This window comes from Gallus gallus, chromosome 20 (assembly GCF_016699485.2).
Source record: "Gallus gallus isolate bGalGal1 chromosome 20, bGalGal1.mat.broiler.GRCg7b, whole genome shotgun sequence".
Classification (NCBI taxonomy): Eukaryota; Metazoa; Chordata; class Aves; order Galliformes; family Phasianidae; genus Gallus; species Gallus gallus.
Genome location: NC_052551.1, coordinates 1,593,021 through 1,605,212, shown reverse-complemented (window position 1 = coordinate 1,605,212; position 12,192 = coordinate 1,593,021). Strand labels below are relative to the sequence as shown.

The window sequence follows — 12,192 nt, the reverse complement described above, 5'->3', positions numbered from 1 at the left end:
AGCAACTTCAAGAAAGGAGAAGAAAGCTCCTGAATAGGCTTCAACTAGATGCAGGGATATGCACCTTTATGATGAATGGAAGCTCAGAATAATGGTATGGAGCAGAATTCTGAACTCTTGTTATTTCCTTTAGCAAGTGAGCAGGTTATCCTTTGCTTCAGCCTCGCAAGTTCACTAAGTACAGTATTTACAGCTAAGTACAGGTTTTTGTGGAGGTATAAGCCTGGCTGTACCCTCTCTCCTGGTGGCTGCACTTAGGCTGTTTAGCCCATTCGCTTATGGTGAGGCAGGATCAACCTTAAGACATCCCAGATAAACTCGTTCTTAAAATGTCTCTCAGGTAAGATATTACTCTCTTTGGTGTAATTAATTTTAAACTCCTTCCTCTCTGCTCTTCTAGGATGAACCATGGGCAGTTTATTCTTTCTACTGAGACAGCATATCTCAAAACAGTGCAGTAACCTCAGACCTTTCTCTGCAAATCTGATAAATCTATCCCTGCAGGAACTTATTTCCACAAACTTGATGGTTCTTGTTCTCCTCTACACTCACTCAAACTGATCAACACTTTCACAAGCACAGCTTTTCTTACAGAAAGCAGTGAACAAACCTTGGTGTGCTTCAGAAAGGGAATTGAAGCTCTGCTCTATTCTGACCCTAAATACTAGGTAATGCAGGATGTACCACATAGATAAGACATTTCTTACTACAGTCAAAGTCATCACTTTCACAGTTTGGAAACTGTGTGAACACAGCCTATACTTCACTTAGACTGTCACAAGAAAAGAACATGGCAGTGGAAATGAAAAGCTTGAGATTTCCTAGAAGGTATGGGCTTCTGAGCCTAAAGTCCTCCTGACATCAAGGGTGTAAGGTAACTGAAATAGCCTATAAAACTCAGGGAAGAACACTAGAAGGCTGACTTTCTAAAGTATAATTTTAGAAGAACATTGGAAGAAAATGGAGTGCATCTGAAGGAACATTATCTTTAAATAAGTTAATAAAAACAGAGCTAAATATGAGTGCCTGAATCTCCCCCTCCTTTCTGGTTACACAGAAAATTTGGTTCACAGAAAGAAGAGAAAATAAGAGACATATTCAGGAAGTGAACTGATCAGAATCTGTAATGCAAGGAGTATGCTCTGACAAGCATCTTAAAGTTTATAAAAGGTGGGATCCAACAGCACAGAGTTGACTGGAACACGATGGACAATGACAGCAGCAGGAAAGGAGGAGAAAAAAAATCTTAACCTTTCCTGCTTCAGAAGATATTCTAAATCAGTTGAAATTCAGTGTCTGTAGGTGAAGAGGGAAGGAGTGAGTAATCCAGAAAGCGATCTAGACTTATGGGGGGAACAGCAACATCTTAACAGATGGCAATCAGAATCTATGGTCCGGTTGTTGACTGCCATATCAGAAAGACTTCTAGCCTGAGAGAAAAGGTCCAGGAGGAGAGAGGTGTTAGAGCCTCTAGAAGGAGGGTACCTTTACATATGCCAGTGTTAGCAGAATCCCTCATGTTCTGCTTCCTCTTTGCTGAGGTCAATACTGATATAAAAAAGAGAATCAGAGAGAACGCAGCAATACATCTGCCATGTCATGGCAGAATCTCAGCCACTCAGATAGTCACAAGGAAAACATGCAGCATCTTCCAGTGGCCCAGATAGTGAGCAGGCTTTTCTGTGTTCTAGAACATCAAACCAGATCTCTGATTTGTGAGAATGACAGCATTCATTTAGGTCAATCTGCCAGAAACAAGGAGAAGCTAGGCATAAAAACCTTGGAAAAAATGAACCTTTTAATAAAAATTAGCCTAATACTACCTTCCAGATTCACATTTTCATTGTTGTCCAATGAAACAGAGCAATTTTGTTCCTTCCTGCTTGTGCAGGACCTACTTGTTAACACAGTGACTATAGTTTAAGCATAAGAGTACTTCAGTTTCCCTCCTTAAGGGTCTCCTTAGCATCACAGGCTCAAAGAGAAGCAACTCTTGGCTTCTTCTGACATAGCTGTGATCTCAGAAGTTCCAAGTCTATCAAATACTACCTTCTCTATCACAGTTCCCCTATTTATTTTCATGCCTGTCAGTTGTGAAAGAATACTGTGCATCTTGAAAGCCATGCTCTTACGTGGTACATTTTCTTGTCAGTGCAAAATTGTTGTGAAAAAAAGTGTGTTCTTTGCAGAATTGCATTACCTCCCTTTGTTTCTCCTCAAGTACTTACAAATGGTTTGGTCTGAAAATTTATTGCAGCAGTTTTCCAAATACCAAACCAAATGATTTGCTTATTAATACAGTCATTGAAACCCTTTTCACATGGAACAGTAAGAAATAAACTGCAAATCTCAAGGGCGATCCATTAATTGAGTCCACTGATTTCATTAACCAATTCAATGGTTCCGCTAATTAATTCATTCCTTAGTGAAATGAGCTGCGCCATCTTTCAATATATTGAGGAGACAGGAAATTAAGAGGAGGGAAAGGGAAAAAAAAAAAAAAAAAAAGAAGGAGGCAAGGAAATAAGAGGCCTGTTCTTAAGTGCAACTATTTTAGTACAAACTTCCTTTTGAGTCTTTGGGTAGTTAAATGTAAGTCTATGGACTTCAGTTTCATGAAAGATCTGGCACTTAACAAGAATTACTGTACTCCCCTGTGCATCCTGCTGACCTTTATAAGTATGTAATACTAGATGAAAAACTGATTTTTTTGGCTACTCTTTTCACAAATGAAAAAGGAGGAAAAAAACTTAATGTTTAAGGTGTTAAATATTTTTAGATGTAGCCAAGCTGGCATTCACCAACCTGTACGTACATTTCAGAGGTGCAAGAATAAATGCCAGTGCTATAATTTGTTAAATGCTTCTGACAAGCAGCAACTTCAACCACCACAAATTCTCACAATTTAAACCACTTCTACATAAATTTAAACTTTTCCTAAAACACCTAAATAGGATTTTTCCACACAGGCTGAGTAAGGCTTTTAGAAAGCTCACGGCACAGGTTATTCCATTACCTCGGAATACAGAGATTTAAGATGTCAGTTTCTCCATGGGTCTTTTTGCTCTTTAGTAGAAAACTATTAGAATTCATTATTTAGTAAATTGAATATTACCACTGTTATCAATAATCATGGAGCCTACTTTTTTGCACAGGAAGGTACATATCATTTTATTTCCTGAGACTATTTACATTACTACTCAAATTTCACTTACCAGACATGAAGCTGGGCTACTAGAAACCATGAATTCAATGTATCGGGCATTTGGCACCCTTGATGGGAGAGAAAATAAATAAATAAAAACAAATATTAATCTAAATTTAATCTGTTTTTGTACCTGACAGATTCACTACACCAAAATCTGGATACATAATAATTAAATTTCTAGCTCTACTCAGTTAAGTATATGTTGGAAGCAAGTATCATTTTACTGTCACACATCATTAAGATCTAGAACATGCAGTCACAGGACACTGTAGATACCAAAAGACTTCATTATATTTAGAACTCAGGTAAAACTTACAGGAGGAAAAAAAAACACAATGAAGAATCACAAAAAAAAAGATATGGCTTCTACCTCAAGGAGTCCCGGAGCAGGAGAGAATTACAAGGAAGCGTCAATGGATGCTTTGCCCAGTTCTTGCACTCCTCCTTTAGCTGATTCCTCCTGCCAGAGGCAGGATGCTGCTCACTGTGCTAGCTGGCACTTTGCTCTCACTCAGTTGTTGTGACTTGCTATGAGGCTGCACAACCCATGGCACTTCAAGCCATCACATATTAGGATTAAAACAACAAAGCAGCCATGGAAATAATTCCTCTTTCCATATTCTGTTCTACTACTATAGCTGCTGTTTTTCCCAGAGATGTCTGCATGCACGTGGACATTACACTACGAAACTGCCCATATCATTATGTTAGGAGGCTAGAGATTTAGGCTCTATGCCACAGAAACCAGGCTGCTCTTCCTCATGCTAATAAAGCATGGACCTATGGGTTATGTGCACAGTAAGTCCTTCAATTCCTCTCAGATTTAAAGTTTCCTTGTGGGAAGCCATTTCTTCAACTGTCTCTTGAAGAAATACACTAAGGAGAAGGACTTGACACCTTTGCCTACCCAGCACTTGGCCTCATCTTCTGGACTACTCAAACCTGGCATGCAGAGTATTCGGAAGCAGACTCTCCCATTGGATCTGCCTCAGGAAAGTCAATCTCTTTTTCTGTACTGCAGTGTGTTCTTTTCTAACTCCTATACGTCCTGGCTCTCAGGCAGTAACAAGGAGGCTCACATGGATCACGAACCAAAATTTTTTACAGCCTCTTTCTTTTTATATGTCAACCACAGTCAGGCAACCACCACAACAAACAAGCAACTCATCACTATTCCTCCTCCTCCAAGAGATGATGCCATCAGGGGACAGAACATCCCAAGCTTCAGCATCAATGTCTATACATCACCTACACCACCTCTAAGCGAATATAAAGACACTAACAGTATGTTTGGAGGTTAACCACAGGTTTCCCCCACCCTTTTCCCCTTTTGGCTGTCTCATTACAAGTAGAAATAGTTCAAGTCCTTAGAAATGAATACTTTGACCTAAAGGCAAGCCAAGGCATCTCCAACCAGAGCAAGAGCGCACAGTGCATGCATTAATCAAACCATTTAATTAAATGAGGGTTCCACAGTCAAGGTTCAGAGTGAAACACTTAGTTCAACAGACAGAGGTTTCTGAAATAGAAGTTACCATGCATCAGTCTCCTACCACAGAAACTGCTCTTCGTTGGAAAGCAAAGCTCACACCTCCACTGCTGGAAATTCTGAAAGTTTTTAAAGACCTATTCACTAGAAGAATTCAGGGAAGAATTTTTTCCTCTGACTTCCCAAGTGTTGCACTTCTATTTCTTCATTCATTTTTTAACTTCTGTATTAGGACTGGCTATATCCTAATTTAAAGGGGGGATGGTTGCTCGAGAGTAACAAGTTTGCCCATAGTTACCAGCCTTTTAAAAAGAAGGCACTTCTAAAATTCAGAGTTTCAGGAGACCTTATTTCAGAAAACTAAAAGGGGAGAAATATCCATCCTAAAACTCAACAGAAAATTATTCCCTTCAGAATATAGTTAGACATAGAAAAAAAAAGTGAGAGACAGTAAAACTACCTAAGAAATACGGTGATATTATCAGCTGGGGAATAAATCTATTCTGCCTGCAGAACACACCCCATTCACATGTCTGTGTATTTAAGAGACATAAACACTCAGGCTAATGGGGACACACGTCTTTTTCCAGTCATTTACTGCACTTAAAATTCATCAGGTAAGAGAAGCAAACTTTAATGTAGAATTTTTTGTGATGGAAAATGCAACTACCACAATTTAAGGAAGGATGAAATGAGATAACATTCCCCCACCCTGCAAAAGAAAAATGCAAAACAGGCACACTGTGTCAGCATCCCACTCCTAGAGTACTGACTGACAGGGAGAGCAGCAGGTATCTACAGGATGCCTGCAGGGCTGCAGAGAACAGAAGGATCCAGTGTGCTGTAGGCAAACTCCAGTCCTTCTGTGCTGCTTTGTTATCCCAACTAGAAACTATTGGCAACAGAGCCATCACTTTGCTACCACAAACGCAGGACAGTGGAGCAATTAATAGTTTTAACAGTTCGAGATGAATTGCAGCAACCCTACAGTTCAGGCTCACCAACAAATTCCAGCTCAGCTCTCAGGATCACCTACCTGATCCTAAAAGCTCTTCTAGTCTTTCAAGTATAAGATATGAGGCATTATCCTCACAAATGGTTACTTCATTTTGTTAGAAGTGCCCAAACTTTGCAAGTTTCAAGCACAGAAAGTTTTGTGCTGGTAATCTAGCTATTCCCTCTACTACTTCTCTGTTCTCTTTTACACAAAGTATATCTGAAGTCCTAAAACAGCTCCACTTTCCTTACAAGCAGTACAGGGTAGCAGACATTTGGAACATCAGCCTGTAACTAAAGTTCCCAAAGTTTTGCTTTATGATCATTTATGGACTAAGGGACAGCAGAATGGCAGGTATAATAAAATTAACTGCAGTATAATACTGGACAGCCTCAAATGCAACGCTTCCTCCACACGTTACAGTGGATTCACAACTCATGTATTTTGGGCACTGTTGATCAAAAGCATAACACAGAGAAAGGCAGTTCACAGGGCTCATTCTGCATTAGAGAAACTCTCAGAACGTTCACTGGGTATCATCAGAAAGGCACTGAGAAAGTGCAATAGTCTATAAGATGTGAAATACTATCTGTCATTGCTCTAGCCCTCAGCACCATAATATCCAGGCAGTCTATCTCACCTGCCGGAAAACCACCTTACAGAAATCTGCATACCAATACGAGATCTGCATGGTCATACAGTTATTATTCAAGCCACAGTGTAACCACATCACAAAATCAAGTCTGGAAACACTGAAGAACCAGTTCTGATCACACAGGGTTAATCAGCCCACAAATGGTTTTACACATGCATGGGTGTACTGTTTTCAAGGCCAGCTCAGTAGGTTAACAGCTTTCACAAACTACAGAGAAAAAGCTAATAAGCTCTCCAGAGACCAGAGCTGACTCTGTGCAGTTCACTTGGATATCTCAACACCATGCAACTTCAGCCAGAAGTGCTGGCGGCAGCAAAGCCAAGAAAAAAAATAAAAAATACTCTGCTAGGTCTGTGTGCAACCAGTTTTGGTGAAGACAGACCTGAGATGGGTCCCATGCTGCAGCATTTCTACTCTTAGGGGTCCTGAACAGTGCAATTCATCGTGTAGGTGTGCAGCACCCACATCAGCATGGTCTCAGGTGCACCTTTGCTTGCTACATCACTGAGAAACAGAGCTAAGGGTAACTGCTTCCTGTTCCTACTAGTCCAGTCACCCAGACTACTCTTTTGGGAACGAGCTATGGTCCCGGCTTAAGGGTTGCCCATCTTTACTTGAAAAGGGAACAACTCAGGAAAGGAAAACCCCATCCTCATTGATCTAGTTTGATTTAAAAAAAAAAAAAAAAAAACACCAAAGAGGATGACCTGAATTAAAAGTTGGATATCTTGCATGGTTCTGTTTCCCCTCTTTTAAACACACATTCCTCACCACTCAATTTATGCCACAGATGTTTGCCATCAGACCCTTCTACGTGCCACTAGTTCCCTAACACAACAAAACAGTAAGCCAGCAAAACACTGAACTAGTTCCTTACAGTGACCTACACACTTCAGTAGATATGTTAATTTCCAGAGCACAGGCAGAGAGCTCATGAAAAGCACTGGAAGAAATGGAGAATTAAGCATTTTCCCCTTGGCCACTGCTTCAACTCAGCTACCCACTGAACTACAGCCTAAGCCCTTTTACACCAATGTAAAAGGTCCCTGTCCATCCCATCCAAACCATCTCTTAGGGGAACTACTTTTTAAACACAGATCACATCACATGCCTGATCTCCCAAACAGCTGCAGGTAGAGAACCATAACAGAAACTCCTTACATCTGTTTTTGTATCAGAGTAATGGTTTCCTTGGAACCATAGTCAAAGACCCCAACACCACAGGATTCTTATAACAGCAGCAGACACATCACACGCTGTCAATCTGAGCAAAACAAGTTATTTCCTTATGGAACAAAGGTCTCAAGTGTATGCAGTAAGATTTCCCCAGGTGTAAAATCGGAGTTGGACTGGCTACAACTTATATTGTAGAGCAAAAAGAAAAAAGGAGCAACAGTGATGTTCTGGAGAAAATGGGGAAATGTGAGGGAAAGATCACCTGCTCTTTGGGATAAACTTAAAGATGAAAGCTCTGGGGATTTTTGCTTTAAAACAGCAAGACAATGCCAGGAATACAACTGAAGGAATTTTTACTCAGTACTGAGCCTGAAAATCTGTGGCAAAGAAAAGACATGGTATCTCCTCCCCAGACACATTTTGAAAGTCCTTTAGTCTAGGGAAACATTTATTCATCTTTTTACAATTAATCTGTTAAACAGAGATAGTGAAACAACAGCTAAAAATAGTAACACCTCTATCTGAGAGGCAAACATGATGAAGAAGGGGAAGTCTGAGAGAGCATACACCTGAGCAGAGGTACGTGCGCAGCAAAAACGAGGTTCTAGTTTTCTGATCACTAATGATGACTCTAACTGCTCATGGAGTTGTCTCACTTCTACCACCTCTGAAACCACATCAGAGTTTTGGAAAACCTTCTGAAAACCACTGGAAATTTTTGCAGCAGCAACACCATATAACAAACCCCTCTCAGTACATTTTTCGCTAGATGAACAGACAAAGATATGCCTTACATTGGACCTTCTCAGAACTAGTCATGGGGCAGATAGGACACAGAGACCATTGGACCGAAAAAAAAGGAATAGGCATCTGGATTCTTCATTTATCTCACTCTCGGTAACAGAAAAGGCAATATTCTTCCAATTCCAGGTTATTCTGAGTTTTTACCTATCCCACCCTTGTTAATCACTACAGGACATAAAATCTAACAATTTCAGACTCCAGAGCACTCCCCTGCACCTTTGCCCTGTGTAACGTTGTAGCACAGACAGCTTCCTGTTGGCCATGCACTGTTGGCCCCTGGCACGTCTAACTGCTCTCTTATTTATAAATATATTTAATTTTCATTGGCATTTCTCTCATCAGGGTAATACTTCAAATTCCAATATCATCAAATTCATGACTTACTGTTAAAAAATTCCTCGTAGTCAGTTTTCTCCACACAGCACGTGTACATGCGCAAAGCTGCTACCTTAATTTTCTAAAGAAAAAGAAAAGACAATACACAAAGTATTCATGATAAGGGCTAGTGAACACTGCTGGTTTTGTTAAACACATCTGCTGCAACCTTCTAAAAAGACTTCTGAGAATCACAATCTCTTAAGATTTTCAAGTGCACATTAAACGTCATATTATCTCTCAGGAATTACCAAAGTACAATTCATCTTGCCTTGAGGCAAAAAAAACCCCAAAACATGGCTAAATGACTTGACGAATACCCTTCTAAATCTAGTTTAATATAATATTTGCATCACAGAAAAATAATTGAAATGGTTTTCTCCACATAGACTCCAAAGATCCCAACTCGCAACCCTTAATTTCCTCCAATAATTTTCACTGTTTATGTATACAAGAGTGTTGTGGACAATTTAATTTTTAAGAAGTTATTTATATATATGATATCTACTGTATTATATAATACACTAGAAGTATCTTATTCCTCCCCCCAGTACTGAAAACTGACCAGCAAAGCTTCAAAGACAAGGAAATAATGCCACATGATGAATGATATGAGGTACATTTCAGGTGCTTCAGAGCTTATTTTTGTTCTTGGCCTGCCATTCCACCAGAAACACCTTAGAGCATCATGCACAACCAAGATATATGTGCTGAAGCTTCAAAGACAATAAGAAATGACAGAAAAGATCTGAAAGAGAAGAACTGCTGTCCATTCCTTTCCATCGATCTTGAGGGAAGCAAAAAAGAAATAAAAAACCGGAGGCCAGAAAGAAGTATTGGGTTGATTTGTTTGTTTTTAATTGATATCTTTTAAGGATTGTGTCAGTAATCGCTATGTGACAGATAAACACCCTACACCTGTTGAATGACACTTGAGATTACCAAAGATATTATTTGTATATCCTCCAACCAAGATAGGGAAGTTACAACTGATCAGCTGTGGAAACACTGGGGCTATTATATTTTTACAGGGTTCTGTCAAAAATGAAGGATTAGAAGCTTTCTCAACAATTGAGTGCATGTCTAAAATTCCTGCAGTAAAATAATTTACACCATTTACTGGAGTTGTGAAGGTTTCCATTTTAAAGGAAACACAGCCTGGCCTGGGAGTAGAGTTCTCCCTTGTGAAAGGCACTGCCCCAGAACAGGCATTACTAGACATTAAAAACATATTGTAAAGAGCAGTTTCTGCAGTTCCAGCCTTTAAATTAGGCAAGTAACACAGGAGAAACTGGTGAAATTTAATCATGGAGATTTTGGTGGTAAAAGAGGTAATGGGGGGAGGGAGAAGAAAGTGGTAAAAAAAAAAAACAAAACAGAGAAATATTAAGAAACTTCCCTAAGATCTCATAGAGAGCACTGGCAAGGCCAAAAATGAACTCAGGTCTCCTGGGCCCTAACCACAAAATAACTCTCTTCAAACCCAAGTTCCGTAGCCAAAAGCAGGCAGTAAAGAGAAGCAATTAAGGAGAACTCTGAATCAACACTTGTAGCTAATGAGAATCTTTATTGCAACAATATGTATACAAACACACCGGAGAGAAACTACTCTCTCATGAGGTTTAGCAGCACCTGATAAAAGCAACTGATTTTTAAACATAATAACTGTATCTAAGGGGGTGAGTTATCTTCTCTTTGTATTTTCTTTCTGAGGGGCAAGAGGCAATAAGCAACTGCTTCATACTAGCCTCTGAGAATGCCCACTCTGCCTTGCAGGTATTCAAAGCACCTGACAGTCTTTTGACTTTGGCACAGATGGGCTCAGCCTTTCCCAGCCATAGGATCATGCCACCTTTTCCTGTAACTGCTTTATACGATGTTCTGATTCAAAACTAAGTTCAGAATTTCATCTCTACCTTATTCCTTTCTGCAGATGGAAATGAAACTGTTCTACAGAAATGCTCTCGTTTAATCATTGTTATCAACAGCTTTAGGGAAAGGACTATTTAAAAAACACCAAAGAGAAGGTGTTGGCGACTTCGCCCCAGGCTATGACTGAAAAGCAACACAAACAGCAGTGGTAACACATCTCACTACTGTCCATCTGGGAGAACCTCCTGCCACAGAAATACAGAGCACTGAAAGAATCAAAGAAAGCCAACAAAAATAAAAACATGACAGACATCCAGCAATAGAAACAAGTTAGACTACGTCCCCTTCAGTCCACTGGAAGGCTCAGCTGATATGGCGTATTTGAGACTATAAAGTCACAAGTGACTGGGAGAATGTGAACGTTCACCCAAGGAAAGAAAAATCACCATTAAAAAAACAACTAAAAACAACTGTACTTCCTCCCACAGCATATACTCCAGCTACGGAACTCTGTGATATAGGACGCTATGGACACTATAAGCTTATGAGAATTTCAAGTGCAACAGTACAAATTTACAGAACAAATTCCCAGACTCCCACGCTACAAAGCAATAATTTATATGGGTAATAATTAGAATTGCTCCATATAAGTATTGCTCCCAACATAAGCAGAAAAATCCATAACCAACTCTTTTTTTTCTTGGTTTTTTTTTTTTTCTCCTTAAGAAAGCCAAAAGTATTAAACAACCAAGAAGATGACAAATAAACGCTTTACCCATCTGCTGTACTTCAGTGGGCCCGTGAAACCCATCGCTTCTATTATCCTTGTGAAAGGACCCACTTTCTCCTCAGATGTCTGCACAGAATCTTTTGCAGAAAGTTGCTGTAAAATAGAAAGATTATCACATCAGTCTCAGCAATTAGATCTGACAGATCATTTTAGGCAAGCTACAAGCTTAATAGACAATTTTAGATTTTCTGGTTACTTCCTTTGTTCAATAAAACATACACATTTAAACTTTCTCTGCAGAATAGCATCCTGTTTTTCTTACTTGACATTTCTGTTTACAAATACAAGCGTTCCACTGTAAGCTCAGGCTCTGACTGTACAGAAATCTGCTTTCTAAAACAGTGCTCCTATTCTGGATTACCACATTCTTTCTGAATGATTGCCCTTTACTTGAGCAGATAAAACGAGTAAATAAATCACAGAAAGAGAGCAAATAAATCGTAAATAAGATAAATTTTGGGTCCTTTCACATTCTCTCTCATTCTCACAGACATACTGTATTCTAGAGTAATTATGTATTACATAAACCAATCAGCTCCCCTTAAAATTAATGAAGCTACAGGAACCCACTGTTCCAACTGAAAAGCTCCATCAGATTCTTATTCCCATTACAGTTATTTTCAATTTTATTTGCAGAAAACCTAGATCAGAGAAATATTCAGTCCTCAATGACTTGCAGTGCCTGCAAAGATGAAGATAAAGGTTTTACCTATACATCTTAAGCAGCACGAGGCTGATGGCATTCTGTCTGAAACATCACGGCAGTGCTGAACAACAAAATGTAGTTGCCATTTGTACTCCAGAAAATAATTTCTAATGAATCAAG

The 12,192-nt window shown here is 39.4% G+C and overlaps 1 protein-coding gene across 2 annotated transcripts in view; it reads right to left on the bottom strand.

Moving 5' to 3' along the window:
• UQCC1 (ubiquinol-cytochrome c reductase complex assembly factor 1) overlaps positions 1 to 12,192 on the bottom strand; it is a 52,501-nt gene that overhangs the window by 31,831 nt on the left and 8,478 nt on the right. For both annotated transcript variants that reach the window (XM_015296246.4, NM_001006285.2), the window contains exons 4-6: positions 11,352 to 11,459; positions 8,714 to 8,786; positions 3,216 to 3,273 (exon numbers count right to left, since the gene is read on the bottom strand). In XM_015296246.4, the coding sequence (XP_015151732.2) occupies positions 3,216 to 3,273; positions 8,714 to 8,786; positions 11,352 to 11,459 (239 nt within the window). The remainder of the gene's footprint in view (positions 1 to 3,215; positions 3,274 to 8,713; positions 8,787 to 11,351; positions 11,460 to 12,192) is intronic.